We start from the raw sequence: 18,974 nt of genomic DNA on the forward strand, positions 1-18,974 counted from the left end.
ACAAAAAAGCGCCGAGTACTTTTAAAAAAATAAAAAATAAACAAGTTTCAGAAACTTCGGTGACTAACATGTGTTAGACAAAAAATGCTGAAAGTTGCTGAAACTTGTTTATTTTTTTTAAAAAGATCCCTTCGGCTCTTTTTTGTTTTTTTTTTTTTTTTGCTCAAAACTCTTAAAAACATGTATATTACATGTGTTATTTTTTTCAAAAAAAAAAAAAGTCGGGAGCTTTGCATTTTCTGGGTTTTCTCAAAATGGAGGGTTTCCTACCTAGCTTTAGCCTATAAGTATATTTAATATAATATAAAAGTAATAATATTCTATGCCATCTTCAAGAAAGCACACTATTTGTTCACAATTGTTTTTTTTTTTTCCAATCTTATCTTTCTTAAATTCAAAGTAAATTTGTAATTTTTTAAATAACAATTCAGTTTAACAAAATCAAATATGTTGGACGCAACATTTTCAGATAATATGTTTTAAATAATATTACAGCTTTTTAGCTATCTCTTTTTGAGTTAAGAAACTTCATGTCCAAAAGGGTCAACATCGTGTGTCTTTTTAAGCTCAAAAACGAAAAGCACACCATCAAGTGAAAAATGACTTTCATAACCCATAAATTAAAAAATAAAAAGAATTATAATAAAATAATATATAATAGAACCTAATCATAGTCTACTTTGATTTCTTTTCCTTTATGCACAAATCTAATCCCTTTCGTTTGCCAACAAAATGAGTGAACTCGAAATTTTGCCGGTTAAAGCAAAACTGGTAAAAGAATGAGACTCGAAACCATAAATCCTATCTATTAAGGAAAGAAACTCGACCCTACTGACTAACTGACTCTAGCTATTTAAAACATCACGACTAAACCTGAACCCATGTAGATTGAACCGGTAAGTAATACTTGGACCCTCAATCTTTTGTTGAGGTCTTGAACCCCTAGCTATGAGTGCACAAATCCGAAAGCTTCTTCCTAGCTTCAACAATCTCATCAAAAAAGTCATCAAGTTGCACAATCATATTTTCAACACCACATTGTAACCCCACAAAACAACTTTTTACCTTTTCAACCCTCTCACTTACATCAAATTCCATTCCAGTCCCTCTAATTCTTTCAGCCTCTGTTTTCAGTTCTTCAATGGCTGTTCTTGCACTCCAAAACTCATAAAGCAAAACCCCATTCTGTCCATCTTCATTCTCCATCACTTTCTCATGTAATCTCGACGCGGAAACCATGAAACCCGACCCGAAAACCGACTTGCTTTCGGTGAAATTCATGGTGTTATTGCCATGACAAGATGAAGAAAACCTTGTCACCGGTGAGCAGTATACCAGACCACTTAACAAGATCATCAAGAGCAATGAGTTTGTGTTTTGTAATGCGAAAAGAACTCCTCTGAACCCGTTAAAACCATTGAATTTCGATTCGATTAACACGTTTTTTTCGAATTTCATCATCAGTGGCTGAATTCGCATTCGGATTAATGTCCTGTTTTCTTCCTCCAATCCCACTCGCTCCCGCAGACACCCATTGATCCCTCTAAGAACCTGAGAATAATTCAATCATAAATTATCCATCAAACCCATTACTTTCATCAATTCCAGTAACTGGCATTCAACAAATACGAGTGTAAGGGTGTTCATACTTCATAAACCGCCGAAACCAAAGAAAGTTGGCCGGTTTGGTCACTTTGAAATATATACGACCCGTTTCACGGTTTGGTTTTTAACAGTACAGTTTGAAACTTGGAACCGGCTGAAAACCATACCAGCCATTTAACATTTATTTTTATTTTTTTTATTTTTATGAATATAAAGTTAGGTATATATATTTTAGAGTAAATTACTTTTTGAGTATTTTGTTTTAGTTGTTTTAATTATCTGAGTTCAAAATCAAAATTATTAACGCTCCGAGTCCCTCGACGTTTTTTTATAACCATTTGAGTCCTTTTCAGTTTAATTTTTAACTTTTGAGTCCATTTTTTAACAAAATTGGACTCAAAACGTTATAAAATGAACGGGCTCAAACGTTATAAAATGAACGGTTAGAGACTTGGAACGTAAAATCACTAAAACACAGGGACTAAAAAAGTAATTTACTGTATTTTTCAAAAGTTAATACAAAAATACACTTTTGAAAAAAAAAATTACCTTCAAAACCAACCTATTCCGTTTTTCTTTTTTTAAACCTATACAAGAGGGATTTTTGATTAAACGGAATCACCTGACGCGAAATTTGCGGGTTTAAAAAGTGGTGGTTTTCGAGGGCGGAGGCGATGGTAACCGCGGCAGAGTAGTAAGTTTCCATGTTACAAATGCCGGATTTTATGACATGACAAACTTCCCAAAGGCGGGCACTTTCATCCATGTATTCATCCAACCATTTTTCGCCCACCGGCAAGTGGAGTTTCTGGACGACAGAAATGAGCTGAGAATGGAAAGATTGGAGGCATGAGAGGACATGTTGGAGGAAATGAATGGACATGAAGTTGTGTGAGTGAAATGATCGAAACAGATCATCTAGACCTTGAGTTAAGAAGGTGTAGAAGCCGTTTACGGAGTTTGCGGCCGCGGTGCCGGTGGAGGAACGGTGCATTATGATGCTGGTGGTTGGTGGTGGTGGTGATGGTGGTTGTGGTTTTGTTGTCAAAGTAGGGAAAAGGTGATGGAGAGTGTTGGGGTATTTAAATGGCAGGGGAGCATAAAAAGTGAGTGAAACTTGGGGCTAAAAGGTTTTTTTAAATGGTGTTGGAATTGTAAATTTTAATATTGATTTTGTCAGCATATCACACTTTAATATATAACTAGTAATAAATCTCGCGTGCGTTGCGGTGCGGGTACATCACAAACATCGAATGGATTAGTCCAAGCATTATGTGATGCGTTAATCATATGAAAACACGTGTTTCGACGTGACAAATAAACTTGAAGTAACCTATATAAGCATTGATATTGGATCAAAACGTAATGTAAATTATACCGCATAACCATAACTTATTAAAGAAATTTTGACACGTGTAATCAATCAATGAGATTAATTAGAGCTTAAAAAAAGAAATCACAATTTGACTTCATTCGGCATAGAACAAAATTTAGGAAACATACATAAAATAAGCATGAAAAAGTAATATATTTGACTTGACTTGTTTCCAAAAACGTTTACGAACGCAGACCAATTAGAACTTATACTGACACGTACATAAAAATATGCAGTAAAAATGCTTTACTTTTAATGAAAATATATTATATTTAACCTGACTTGTTTCCAGAAAAAGTTTACGTTGAAAATAGACTAACTCGAATTTATACTAACAAATACATAAAAATATGTACATAAAAAATTAGTCTTTATAAAGTAAAGAAACAGTAGGTATAAACAAAAGGAATTAACGAACTAAAGTTATTAAATGAAAAATAAAATAGTAAAAATCTTAATATAGTAAAAACGTATATTATATATTCAATAAAATCAACTTCTTATGACTAATGGTTTTTAAATTTTACTAAAGGGTATTTATGTATATTATATATTCAATAAAATCCACTTATTACTCGTATTAAATAGTTTTAAAGTAGTAAAGGGAGTCCGGGGAAACAACAATCCCTTTGAAATGAAATATATATGCACTCCAGATGGAAACAGACAATGAGAAAAAAGACCAAAGAAAAAGAAGTGAATACTTGAAGGGTCAAAAGAAAAATAAGCAAAGGGATATAACATGTAATATGTACTGATATTTCTTTTTAATATAAATACAATTATCTATAAATAAGTCAAATAGGGATATTATCTCTTTAATCTTTATTATTATTATATAAAAATTAAACAATTTATGTTTTTATAAAGTGTATTCATACTAGGGCTGTCCAAAAAGCTCGTAACTCGGAGTTTGTTTGGATTTAGCTTGGAAAAAACTTGCTCGATATGGCTCGGTATGAAACTGAGCCGAGTTGGCTCGGCTTGGTAAGAAAGTGAGCCTAGCTCGGCTCGGCTTAGCTCGGATTATTTTACTTTTAACGTACTTTATTTTTATATACTTTATAGTATATTACAAAAAAATACTGATTATTATATACATGTATCGATGAGTGTAGTTGTATATCTATAGTATATTTGAAGGTAGATTACCAGACTAATAAAATTATGTTTGTTATAAACAAGAAAGAAATATAGGGAGAAAAATGATTCAATCAATTCATTCAAGTGTCACATACATTGTATATATAGACTAGTACAATAGAATCCCTAAAAGCCTAAAGCCCATAAACATTGGGTTGGGCCATAAAATGGTTGGATTCATAACACTCCCCCTCAGACATTTTATATTATACACTATCAACATTATACATTGGAAAATATTGGCTCGGTTCTTCAGGACCGATATTAACTGACACTTCAGGATCAGTTATACTGCCTCATTAAAACCTTGCTAAGAAAAACCCAGTGGGAGAAAAAATTAGTCAAGGAAAAAGAGTACAATGTGTATATTACTCCCCCTCAATTTTGCATTTATATCTTAATGATATGTAATCCAATCTTCTTTTACCAAGTGTTTAACTTGATATTTGATGTAGTCTTCTTTGAATTGAGTGGTGCAATTTGCATTGTCTTCATACGGTATAAGTTGGACTTCCCTTGATCATTTCTAATCTACATTCTCCTTGAGTATGTTGAAATCTTCTACCTTCATAAATAAAATTGTATCTGCATAACGGGACTTCATATTCTTCTTAAGGATCAATCGGTGTTTCGAGTCATGTAGAAATATCAACTTATCAATTAGTGCGTTTTATAATTATGACTCGTTAAAAACCTTGCTACGAAAACCCAGTGGGACAAAACTGTAGCTAAGGAAACAGAGTATAGCGCATTATACATTATTAACAACATGCTTCAAAATGATGTTAAGTCGGCACTTCGGGACCTACAAGATAAGGATAAACTGATGCTACTGGATCAGTTATGTTTTCTCGTTAAAAACCTTGTTAGGAAAAACCCAAAATGGGGAAAAACCTAGTGAAGGGAAAAAGAGTGCAACATGTTATATTAGAACTGTAATCTTCCGAATACATCTATCAAGAACACAATACCATGTGTCGTCTTGCTTGCAAGATACATCAATGTTCCGATCGCAATTAAATAAGGTACTTCTAGACCAATTATTTATCCATCCTCTTCTTAGGGACGATAAAAATCATTTCCATATTTCAAGCAATTCGACAACCATTAGCGTACTCGTAATTGAATTTTATCTATATAACATCTTCTGGATGTAATCTGATTGATAAGAAAAAATAGTACATATATATACTCGAACTGCGGGTCGAGAACTACAAAGTGTAAAGGTCCTTCAAAATTTTCCCTCTTTAGTTTGACAGTTCCTCACTCACGGTGATGTTTACATCATCACTGTAAAATGAAATTAAATTGAACATTAAGAGTGAAATCTTAATAAGTAGATATGAGCGCCTCATTTCAAAATCAGCTAAGTAAGCTGTATCACGTAGGACCAATGTTCCCTTTAAGATTTATATAACACGTATGGGGTTATTGTTTAATAATGCTTTGGGCATTTTAATCGTTAGGGGATTTTCATGCAGATGTCATTCACAATTGTCTCGTACATGTATATGCTGACGACATCCATAAGTTTTATCTGAAGTCAATTATGAGATTACGAGGTCGCTTAAACATTAAAAGATTATCGCATCCACTACAGGGGTATACGTTTCCTCATAATCAACTACTGGGATTTGGGAAAAATCTTTATGTTAAAAGTCGTACCTTTCATCACAAAATCTCATCTTTACGTTTCTTTTTTTTAAAGACACCCATTTATAACCTACTGGTTTGACGTCTGTGGGTGTTCGAACGACAGGTTCGAAAACGTTTTGTTTGTCGAGCGAATTTAATTCAACCATTAAGTCATTGAGCCATTTTGGTTATTTCTGCGTGTGCACTCTTACACAGTTTCATGTTTGCATGCCTTTTCATCGATTACATTAATTGCTATAGCATATGCAAATATATCATTTCACACGTGTTTCATTACGGTTCCATATTGTACTATTTTGTACATAAGTCATTGAGATCTCATACTTGTTTGATAACTGAGTTTCTTCTGGAACTCCATTATCCTCTTCTGGGGATTCGTTAATATCTTCCAGGAATTCGTTAATCTCTTTTAGGATTTTATCAGCAACCTCTTTTAAGGTTTTGTATGCAACCTCTTCTGGGATTACACCAACTGCGTTGCCTTGCTCTTTTCGTATTTGTGGGATTTATATATTGGAACCGAGTTTACTTCCCACTTTTTATTTCTAATATGGTAATCATTTGTGATTACTTAAATTTGAGCATGTGAGTTAAGTGCTGGCATATGTGACCTTGTCACTATATTTGTGTTTGTGAATGCTTCTCGTATTTCGTTTTCTATTATTTGCAAATTCACGCTCCTCTGGACTTCAGATTTATATTGACAACTTCAGGGGTCTAAAATCAATAATGATGATGCATTTTCTTGTGTTGCCAGTCTTTCATTTTCTTGTCTCCCCCTAAGACTGGGAATACTGTGTACATATCCCATTTCATATGTTATGGTGGTGTTATTGGTACATAGGCTGCACAACCTAGTATAAAGAATGGAAACTTGGTTCGCTTTAGGAGACCAGTTATAATGGGGAGTATTTGTGATAAGCAGTTGGTTTTGAATTGATTTTATAGTCATTATCAGATGAATTCTGTCTCGACTATGCATGCCACTCACTATACTTCACAATGTGCCCAACAATGGTCCCTACAACATCGTTGTCAAAGAGCAACGTTAAATCATGTCTAAGACCAACGTTCCATAGTGTTGGGCGTATGCTACATATGGGTAGCTGAAAACTCACATGTAACCATGTATGAATGCCTCAGTTCAGACATGCGTATATTTCAATGGTCCCATATAAGGGGGATTGTTTGTAAAAAAAATTATTTGCCAAAAAAAAAAAAAAACTAACTACACATATGATAAGGCATTTTGGGAGCAATGCTTTTAGATTATTTAGAGGTGTTAGTTAGCACGTTTGATTGTTTAGCATATCATGATGCTATATGGCCATGTCGTATAGTGAACATGTATTTTTCTGGTAGCTTCTGGTTGCTCACCATTTTTTTTTTGATTTTGTGTGAATTTTTTTTTCTTCTTGCAACATATTTTAGTTGGTAAACCTTTGGTTTTCTAATATGATCTTCTGGCTATATTGACATATGCAATTTTGTAGATATTCAATATCATTTTTCTTTGTCATCATTCCGATGTGATGATCGTTTATTCAAACATATTTGAAAAGTTAGTAACTTTCTTCAGGATATACTAGAATATGAGGCATAATTAATTATAAAATTTGATATTTGGGAATAAGATGTTGATGCTCTTCCGGAGCATTTGATATGCTACTAACAGTGAAATAGTATCAATAATTGTCATAGCTAGAGACAACTAATAACAATATTTCTTTAGTGTTGGCGTATACCGGACATGTGTCACCCATATTTGTGGTTGCTAAATGGGTGTTTATTTTCCCGTTTTAACGGACCCCCTAGCGACTGACTTATATTTTGTATGTTTGACTCATTGATGTCCGATTTGATCATGATCTTCCACGCATATGGCCGCTACTGGGGCTGAATAACTATTTTTCTCCTTTATTAGTATTAAAAAATTGCCACATTCGCTTCAGGGAATGACTAGCACCGTTGAATCAACTTGTATAGTATTTAAGTATGAGCTTTCAATTTTGCTATGCGGTTTAGAAGATGTGATATGACTTTCGAGTATTGTGAGAAAAAAAATTCTCTATATTGTTTCGAGAGTGCATGTGATTTGTGAGACGTAATTTCAACTCTTATGTAATCTAAGAGTTGAAAAAAAAAATTACAATTTCAAATAGATAAAACTTATGTCGACCTTTTGGAGGACAACCAACTTCTGGTGGTCATGCATATCTTTGAGGTTCTCAATGGAAAAAGATTATCTTTCTAGATATTTATAAGGCTTGTTCTAGAGAAAGATCCTGGCTTTAACTCTTGCTTGTATAGAAGTTTCATTCCCGCCATGGATTGTTTCTTCTAGGCTATTTGCTATATTTTAGTATCTAGAGTCTATGGGAGGTAGTAATGTCTGGAGGTGTCGAGTGCGACAAACTCAAGTTTGGAAGTGTGAATTTGTATAAATTTGGTAGAAGTCAAGTTTTAATGATTGACATTTCTTCCCATTTTTTGGTTGTCTGTCTTTCAAATGTTTTAGATACTTATAATCATTGGTAGATTGACCACATCACGTCATCTGGGATTCAAATAACTAATTACACTAATAAACTTCTTTATATGTAGAAGTGTATGGGCATAAGAGTTGCGGGCTCAACTTATGTACTATTGTCACATATGATATGCAAGAGTTTTGTAAATTTTATGTTTACTAACGTATACTAAAATGATTAACAACATCTCAATCTACCTTTAATTCTATTATATTAAAATAAAGACAAATCTCATACATGGGTAACTAGTCATCAAACAACTACATCTATGGCCCTTACAATTTATATCCTAAAACTAAACTTCAAGAAAGTCAGTGTTTATGAATTGGCTCTGGTCATCACAAATATAAAACTTTCGAGGTACATATCCTATTTTAATAAAAATGCAACTTAATCATACAGATAATCTTTAAAAAAAATAACTTTGTATGGCATCATGCGTAGACTATAGATGTATTATAAATGAATGGTGGTATAACCAGCCAACACAATATTCAAAACCCAGCTTTAAAGCAAATTATAAGCTTACATGAGATTTCTCTAACATAACATATGTTATCTTTAAAATAGAGGGTTAGAAAAACTCTTAAAAGAAAATAGATGTGTAATAAAAGAAATTTGAAATTTAATATTTAATTAAATTATAAGAGGTTAATAAATGATAGTATTAACTTATAGTTATGCGATGTTAATTAATTATTAATTATTAATGATATAAAAATAAAGAGATGTATGCAGTTACGAATTATCTCATGGGCTCACCTATGTTGACTTGACTTTTTATTAATGATAGTATTAATTGATAAATGAATACCTTTGTCAAGATCGTAACTGCCAATCCTATTTTCCCGTTCGTAACCGGTTTTCTCATTATGAACAATTATTCTATTCAATGCTAAGATAATTTTTTTTATATGGGGGTGCTATTAATTCTAAGCATATTCTTAAAACTTGTAACAGAACATAGAAATCGTAGTTATATCTTATCATTATGTCTACCTTAAACACACCATTAAGAACGTTTTAAAAGAAATAATAACTGATGGAGCATTTAATAATTAATTTCACAATAAAGTAAAATATATCATACAAGACTAGGTCAAAGTTATATCCTGGAAAATAGAATTTCCTGGTAACGTCACCAACGGTTTTGCCAACGAATTCATCAAAACCGACTCGTTCCAAAATCCTTTTTTTTAATCATACCACTATAGTTTTACGTGCATGTTCAACCTCTAAAAAAATTCATGTGGGGATTTCATAGATTTGATTTCTGGATATCTTAGATTTGTATTCTATGATTCTATCTTCTTGACTTTTAGTTTCTAATTTGCATACTCTTCATGGCCGGAAACTAAAAATTAAGTCGCAAAACTATAACGGTAAATTTATATCATGCATATCCATATATGTAGGATATACATATTATGCATTTAATCACGGAAGAAGGTTCGAATTGTTACCTTAATTGATGGATACAGCCGACCTCTGCTTATTGGGTAGATGCAAAATCAAAAGGAAAATGCAACACATGATCTAGTTTTTCAATAACATGCATGGTAATTTTCTGAATATCCCTTGATATCTTCATCTTACTCGTACCAATAGATGGATAAAGAGGTTGACATGTCTTGAATAGATATGTTATCGAAAATGGGAGTGGAGAGTCTTTACTGAAGAATTAATGGAAAATGGTTTGAGCATCGTGCTGATAACGTGTTATAAACAAGAAAGAAATATAGGGAGAAAAATGATTCAATCAATTCATTCAAGTGTCACATACATTGTATATATAGACTAGTACAATAGAATCCCTAAAAGCCTAAAGCCCATAAACATTGGGTTGGGCCATAAAATGGTTGGATTCATAACAATGTTGTATTTTGTTGAAATTTGAACTTTTTTTGTTTTGTGTAACTTGATTTTCGCTTGTAATATATAAGGTTGAATTCATTTTGAATATGCTCTTTTAAACTATCAGATAATATTTTAGACTATTGAACTTTGAGAAGTATGTATTAAATTTCATTTTGAATTCGAGCCAAATTAAGCCGAGCCGAGCTAGCTCGGTTTAAAACCAAGTCGAGCCCGATCTTAGACTTGCAACTCAGTTTTAAATCCGAGCCGTGTCGTGCCGGCTCGGTTTATAATCGAGCCGAGCCCGAGCTTGCCCTAGCTCGGCTCGGATCGGCTCATGAACATCCCTAATTCATACGCATAAAAGTAACTAAACTGGAACCATTGCAATTGTATGAGCAATAGATGGGGGGTTTGTTGTCCAAACGGGTTTGCTCATCTATTAGAGTATTGTATTGGTAATAAATGGGCTCTTTCACTCATCATACTAGTCATTTAGGAAAAATTATTATGTTTGGATTATAACAGTACTTATAAAATTTAAAAATTATTTATTATTCAACGAATCGTAAAGAAGCACTTCTCACTCAACAAGTCACATTTCTTTTATTTTATTTTTGAATGATAAATTTGGATCACTGACGGACCACTAGAGTATTATCGTGCCACTTGCGAAACCGCCCGATCATATCCATCTCCACTAGACAATAATGCCTATACACCAATTGAGTAGGAAACCCAATAAATTTGGGAAAAACTCCCTTGTGGGAATTATACCCATGACCTAATGGTTATAAGCTTTATCCCACCACTAAGATGCCATTAAGATATTTTATATATTACATTTATGGAAGGACCTTAAATGTTAAATGAAGCATTGCCTGGATGAGGAAGACAAAGAAGAATGGTATGATATTTAATATTGATATTTAAAAGGATTATGATTCTCTAAATTGGGGGTTTCTAGACTTGATTTTGAGTCAAATGAATTTCCCCATTAGGTGGCGGGGGTGGGTACAAACCATTCTTTCTTTGGCTAGGGCTTCCATTCTTATGAACGGTCCCCTTATGCATGAGCTTGATTGTTACCAAGGTCTTAGGCAAGGTGATCGACCTGTTGTCACACCGCAACCGATGGCGGAAACATCGGGATGCGGCACTAAGCATTCAGATTGCTCATGAGATTCCATAACACTAGATATTTCAATATAGATTAAATAGATTTCACGCATAAATTATCTAAACAACATCAATCCATGGTCACAAATTATCAGAACATCAACATAGCTTCAAAAGTTTCTAGATTATCTAAATGTAGTTTCTAGGCTTCATCCTAGCTTGTTTCAAGAATCCTAGCATCATAGTATTAAGAATCAAGTATCTAGATTTAAGCATCACAAGTATTAAAAATGTCAAGTATCACATAGCCTAGGGACTAAAGGTGTCAAACAGATAAAAGTATAGGGACACAGGCGTTACAGTCTCCCCTCCTTTAGGAGATTTCGTCCCCGAAATCTAGGAAGAAGACTGCTCGAAGAGCTGTAGATACTTGGTCTTCATCTCACTTTTAAGTTCCCAAGTGAATTCGGCGCCACGCTTTCCTTCCCATCGAACCTTGACTATGGGAATTTTGCTGCGCCTCAATCGATTGACACCTTGATCCATGATTTCGACCGGTTTCTCCACAAAGTGTACAACTTCATTTATTTGCAAGTCCTCAAGGGAACCTGTAATTCCTCGTCGGCTAGGCATTTACGTAAGTTAGATATGTGGAACACTGGATGCACATTGTTTAGTTCTTATGGTGTAATATTTAGTCTAGTAGCCATTATAATCATTTACATAATCTAGATCAAAATATATAACAACCTATTAAATAATTAGTTGGTAATTGTTGATGGGCCTTATTAACTAATTAGGGTTTCCTCTTGGGTGCATATATAAGGAGACTAATGTAGAGGTTTCAAGGTTAGACAATAGAGACAACCTTATTAGTTCATAACATCAATCGCCCTCTCTCTCCCAACCGAACACCCTATTCGGTTTTCTCATCACCATTATTAGATTGCACCCTAAGGAGGTGTAACACCACGTGTTTTCGAATGTCAAAGTCAAAGTCAAAGGTTAACTTCTTTGACTGTAATTAGTCTATTTTATGTTTTGTATTATGTGGAGTAAGTGTTGTCTAATAAAAGATCGAATGTTTAATCAATGCGAACCGCTTAACGACCTTGAATAGTAGGAAGTAACAATGCGATAAAGTTAATCAATCGATAATCAAGCTAATCAAACTCGAAACTCGAACTACGCGAACTCTGGTATTACTATACGTGTGTGTGCCTTATGTGTTACTTGTGCGTGTTTACTTTATGTTATTATGTGTGATAATCAATCGAATCAAATCGAAACTCGAAAAGCAATCAAACTCAATCACATCGAATCGAAATCGAAGACGGATACTAATTATAGATGCTTATATGTTAGATATAGTGGTTGGGACTAAAAGTAATTTGAATACGAAACTCTATCGTATTCGTATCGTCCTCATTCGAAATCGAAATATCAAAAATCGTCACCCAAACACTCAAAACAGGCTGTTGATCGATCAGGCTTTCAGCCGATCGAGCAGCCCAGCTGATCGAACAGACCGTCCGATCGAGCAGGCTGTCCGATCGGGATGCCTGGCCGAGTGGCCAGTCCTTTGGGAAGCCTATAAATAGGCTTGTCATTATCATTCTTTCCACTTTTGGAAACTCTCTGACCAACCAACTCGTGTTCTTCACCTTTTCTCAGATTTCTCTCAATCCCGGTAAGATTTCGCCCTAAATCTTGTACGTTTTTGATCTATGCACACTCCTACACCTTTCTATCTTTCAAATCATGATTTTTAACCGTGAAATAACCAAGATCTAAGTGTTCTAGGATGATGTCATCATGGTGTTCTTGAAGAACTTCATGTCTTGGTTTCAATCCACCAAAAATCACTTGGATCTAGCCGATTTCCACATAAACAAACAAAGATCTATCTCAGATTTAAACATATTCATGGTGGGAAAGATTGAAAGATGGTTTCTCAACTCTCTTTCAACTCTTTTACACCCAATGCCTTCAAACCGGTAGAAACGGAGCTTGAGCCAAGCTCGCTACTCACTCTAATAGTTGAGTGGTTCAAGATTCGGGTTCTATTTACGAGGTTCACCGATTTCGGGTTAAACGTCAACTATCGTTCCGAACAGATCACATGCCGGATTTTGGGTGATTCCTGTCCGAGCAGGTGAAGCAAGTAAGAACGGAGATTTTTTAGTTTAAAACGTTGTCAAAATACCTCAATATAACGACAAACAAACGAAACATCCAAGTGTTAGACGAACAGGTCGACCAGGTCAAGAAGCTGACTGATCGAACCGGCTGTCCGAACGGACAGACCAGCCGATCGGATATGCCCTCCGATCGACCGGGCCAGCCGAACGACTAACACATGGCCCCACTTTTCAATGATTTGATGAAGTCTAGTATTGAGCAAAGTAATGTTCGATCAAGCGACTGTTTGGTAAACATTACTCTTCCGATCATGAGATACTATGCTTCAGCATTTAATCGATTTTCCACTCGTTCAAGGCGTTAGAGTGACAACCGATCGAACGTACTGTTCGATCCGGTGACACCCTGCTAAGGACAAAATGCTGAAGTACCTAACCGATCGGTTGAGCTAGCCGATCGAACAACCCGTTCGATCAATCGATCTGAAAGGTAAGGATACTTCAATGTTTTCAAATACTGCAACAAAAACTTCAAAAGTTCAAACCATCATACACAAACACATCTTACTCAAAGGAAGAAACAATCCACTCGAACAACCCATCCGATCGAGCCTACCGGCCGACCAAACGGACTGTCAAACCAAACGAACAAGCCATCCGATCGAATATACCGTTCGATCGACCAGGCTGCTCACCAAGCTCTACTTCCAGCCCCTCAAGGCCAGCCAACAGCTCAAGCACCCGCGGTCAATGCGCGAGTCTGCTTTGCATGTGGTGATCCTAACCATTTTGCAAACATGTGCCCAAACAGGGTGGTGAAACAAGGGCCCCGGCAGTAGCAACAGCAGCCTCAGCAGCAGCAACAAGCAGCCCGTGCTCGAACCTTCAACATCAATGCCCGTCAGGCTCAGGCTGACAACAACGTGGTTAATGGTACGTTCCTTGTGAATGGTATTTATGCATCGTGTTTGTTTGATACTGGAGCTGATAACTGCTTTGTGTCGTTTGAATTCGAGAAGCTCCTTAGTCTTAAGCGCTCTTATCTCCCCTCGTCATTCGAAGTCGAGGTTGCTACTAGAAGAACTGTCGCGGTTAACTCTGTTCTCCGTGATTGTACTCTCGAGCTCAACAATCACATCTTCCCAATCGACCTAATTCCGATGCAGTTCGGAAGCTTCGATGTCATAGTAGGCATGGACTCCCTTCGCGAAAACCATGCTGAAGTTGTGTGCTTTGATAAGATGATTCGATTTTCGCTTGCGAATGGTGATATGCTATGTGTGTACGGTGAAACAGCCTCGAAGGGTCTCAAGCTCATGTCGTGTGTCCAAGCTAGCAAATATCTCCGCAAGGAATACAGAGCCTTCTTGGCTAACATTGTAGTAGCGGAGAAGGAAAAGAAAAAGAAAGCCGAAGTCAAAGACATTCTAGTGGTCCGAGAATTTCCTCAGGTGTTCCCCGATGATCTTCCTGGACTACCGCCAAGTCGTGATATCGACTTTCGCATTGACCTCATTCCTGGAGCTAACCCTGTTGCCAAAGCTCCTTATCGACTCGCTCCATCCGAGATGCGGGAACTCTCAAACCAACTCCAGGAATTGCTTGAAAAAGGGTTTATTCGCTTGAGCACCTCTCCTTGGGGCGCACCAGTCCTTTTCGTTAAAAAGAAGGATGGGTCGTTCCGGATGTGCATCGACTATCGGGAGTTGAATAAGCTAACCATCAAGAACCGATACCCTCTGCCTCGAATCAACGACTTATTTGATCAGCTGCAAGGTGCTACCTGTTTTTCGAAGATCGATCTACGTTCAGGTTATCATCAATTGCGCATTCAGGAAGTCGACATCCCCAAAACCGCTTTTCGAACCCGCTATGGCCACTATGAGTTCGTTGTTATGCCTTTTGGTTTAACTAACACACCCGTGGTTTTCATGGATCTGATGAATCGCGTGTGTAAGCCATTTCTAGACCGTTTCGTCATTGTGTTCATCGACGATGTCTTGATCTATTCCAAGTCGAAGGCCGAACATGCGCAACATCTATGTTTGGTCCTCGAACTACTCCAGGGATATCAACTCTATGCCAAATTCTCCAAGTGCGAATTCTGGTTGGAGGAGGTGCAATTTCTGGGTCACATTGTTAATAGTCAAGGTATTCATGTTGATCCCGCAAAGATTAAAGCCGTCAAGAGCTGGATTACGCCTAAGAACCCGTCTGAAGTTCGTTCCTTTCTCGGATTAGCGGGCTATTATCGATGATTCATCAAAGGATTCTCTAAGATCGATGTGCCGCTTACCGCTCTTACCCATAAATACAAGCCTTTCGTTTGGGGAATCGAACAAGAGTCTGCCTTTCAAACCCTCAAGCATATGCTTTGCAATGCTCCTGTCCTCACATTGCCCGACGGAAACAACGACTTCATTGTCTATTGTGATGCTTCTAACATTGGTCTTGGTTGCGTTCTTATGCAAAGAGACAAGGTTATAGCTTACGCATCTCGCCAGCTCAAGATCCATGAGAAAAACTATACAACCCATGACCTCGAGCTAGGCGCGGTTGTCTTTGCATTAAAGATTTGGCGACACTACTTGTATGGTACCAAGTGTACGATCTTCACCGATCACAGGAGCTTACAACACATCTTCAATCAGAGGGAACTTAATATGCGTCAACGCCGATGGGTAGAACTCCTCAACGATTACGACTGTGAGATTCGTTATCACCCAGGCAAAGCAAATGTTGTTGCCGACGCGCTCAGCAGACGGAGTTATATGCTCAGCATTCGCAATACTCAAGCCCAGCATGACCTCGAAACCCTTATCCACGAAGCCCAGCATGCCTGTTTTAATGAACGTACTCTGAAGAAAGAGAGAATCTATCACGATGGAGCCCAGCTTGTGAGCAAATCGAATGGGATCTTCTATTATCTAGACCGAATTTAGATCCCTAAGCGGACCGATTTGCGAAAGATTCTAATGGATGAAGCCTACAAATCCCGATATTCTATTCATCTCGGTGCCGATAAAATGTACCACGATCTTCGCTACAAGTACTGGTGGCCGGGCATGAAAAGGGATATCACCCTCTATGTTGGAAGTTGTCTAACTTGTGCAAGAGTCAAGGCTGAACACCAAAGACCTTCTGGCTTGCTCGAACAACCGCCGATTCCTATATGGAAGTGGGAGAGTATAGCTATGGATTTCATAACTAAACTTCCGCCCACGCCATCAGGTCACGACAGTATTTGGGTCATAGTTGATCGTCTGACCAAATCAGCCCACTTCTTGCCAATACGGGAAGACTACAAGTTAGAACGACTAGCCCGAATCTACACCGACGAGATCATTTGTAATCATGGTACGCCTCGCGACATCATCTCTGACCGTGATGCTCGGTTTACCTCGCGATTGTGGGAAACGTTTAAAGCAGCTCTTGGTACATCGCTTAACTTATGTACCGCATTCCATCCTAAAACCGACGGACAGACTGAAAGAACGATCCGTACTCTTGAAGTCATGCTCCGTGCGTGTGTCATAGACTTCGGTGGTAGTTGGAATAAATACCTGTCGTTGGTCGAATTCTCGTACAACAACAGTTATCATGCCAACATTCAAATGGCACCATTCGAGGCCTTATATGGGAGAAGATGTCGTTTGCCTATTGTGTGGCACGAGATCGGTCACTCGCAACTAACCGGTCCCGAGTTACTACAAGAAACAACTGACAAAATCCTCCAGATTCGAGACAACTTGTCGAAAGCCCAGGATAGACATAAAAGTTACGCCGATAGAAGACACAAGCCCCTTGAATTTGACGTTGGCGACTACGTACTCCTAATGGTATCACCTTGGAAGGGTGTGGTCAGATTCGGCAAGAAAGGGAAACTAGCGCCTCGATATGTTGGACCTTTTATGATTCTGGAAAGGATCAGAAAAGTCGCCTATAGACTCGAACTACCGGAGGAGCTTAGTAACGTCCACCCGACTTTCCACGTGTCAAACCTCTGAAAATGCCTAGCTGATCATGACTTAATCGTACCGCTCGAAGACCTCCAAGTAAACGAAACGATACACTTCGTGGAAAAACCTGTCGAAATAATGGATCGCCAAACCAAGCAACTCAGACGCTCGCGCATCCCTATCGTGAAGGTCCGGTGGGAAGGCAAGCGAGGCGCGGAGTTCACTTGGGAATTCGAAAGCGACATGAAGGCCAAGTACCTACAGTTGTTTAAATGAAGATCTGAAACGTCAAATTGGTAATTCACGGTGCTGTGCAGCTTTCAGCCTAATTTCGGGAAGAAATTCTCTAAACAAGGGGAGGCTGTAACACCCCGTGTTTTCGAATGTCAATCTCAAAGTCAAAGTCAAAGGTTGACTTCTTTGACTGTAATTAGTCTATTTTATGTTTTGTATTATGTGGAGTAAGTGTTGTCTAATAAAAGATCGAATGTTTAATCAATGCAAACCGCTTAACGACCTTGAATAGTAGGAAGTAACAATGCGATAAAGTTAATCAATCGATAATCAAGCTAATCAAACTCGAAACTCGAACTACGCGAACTCTGGTATTACTATACGTGTGTGTGCCTTATGTGTTACTTATGCGTGTTTACTTTATGTTATTATGTGTGATAATCAATCGAATCGAATCGAAACTCGAAAAGTAATCGAACTCAATCACATCGAATCGAAATCGAAGACGGATAGTAATTATAGATGCTTATATGTTAGATATAGTGGTTGGGACTAAAAGTAATTTGAATAGGAAACTCTATCGTATTCGTATCGTCCTCAGTCGAAATCAAAATATCAAAAATCATCGCCCAAACACTCAAAACAGGCTGTTGATCGATCAGGCTTTCAGCCGATCGAACAGACCGTCCGATCGAGAAGGCTGTCCGATCGGGATGCCTGGCCGATCGGCTAGTCCTTTCCTCTTGGGGAAGCCTATAAATAGGCCTGTCATTATCATTCTTTCCACTTTTGGAAACTCTCTGACCGACCAGCTCGTGTTCTTCACCTTTTCTCAGATTTCTCTCAATCCTGGTAAGATTTCGCCCTAAATCTTGTACGTTTTTTATCTATGCACACTCCTACACCTTTCTATCTTTCAAATCATGATTTTTAACCATGAAATCACCAAGATCTAAGTGTTCGAGGATGATGTCATCATGGTGTTCTTGAAGAACTTCATGTCTTGGTTTCAATCCACCAAGAACTTCATGTCTTGGTTTCAATCCACATAAACAAACAAAGATTTATCTCAGATTTAAACAAATTCACGGTGGGAAAGATTGAAAGATGGTTTCTCAACTTTCTTTCAACTCTTTTACACCCAATGCCTTCAAACCGGTAGAAACGGAGCTTGAGCCAAGCTCGCTACTCACTCTAATAGTTGAGTGGTTCAAGATTCGGGTTTTATTTACAAGGTTCACCGATTTCGGGTTAAACATCAACTATCGTTCTGAACAGATCACAGGCCGGATTTTGGGTGATTCCTGTCCGAGTAGGTGAAGCAAGTAAGAACGGAGATTTTATAGTTTAAAAT

General features: G+C 37.2%; 1 protein-coding gene across 1 annotated transcript; it reads right to left on the reverse strand.

Annotated features, from left to right (window-relative positions):
• Nucleotides 1-620: 620 nt before the first annotated feature.
• Nucleotides 621-2,715, reverse strand: LOC110877884. Its single transcript, XM_022126111.2, has 2 exons — nt 2,228-2,715; nt 621-1,551 (listed from the first exon to the last, which is right to left on the reverse strand). The coding sequence occupies exons 1-2, from the start codon at nt 2,597-2,599 to the stop codon at nt 943-945; spliced, it is 981 nt and encodes a 326-aa protein (XP_021981803.1). The 5' UTR covers nt 2,600-2,715; the 3' UTR covers nt 621-942.
• Between the last annotated feature and the right edge of the window lie 16,259 nt (nt 2,716-18,974).

Source organism: Helianthus annuus, chromosome 9, assembly GCF_002127325.2.
Source record: "Helianthus annuus cultivar XRQ/B chromosome 9, HanXRQr2.0-SUNRISE, whole genome shotgun sequence".
NCBI classification, from domain to species: Eukaryota; Viridiplantae; Streptophyta; class Magnoliopsida; order Asterales; family Asteraceae; genus Helianthus; species Helianthus annuus.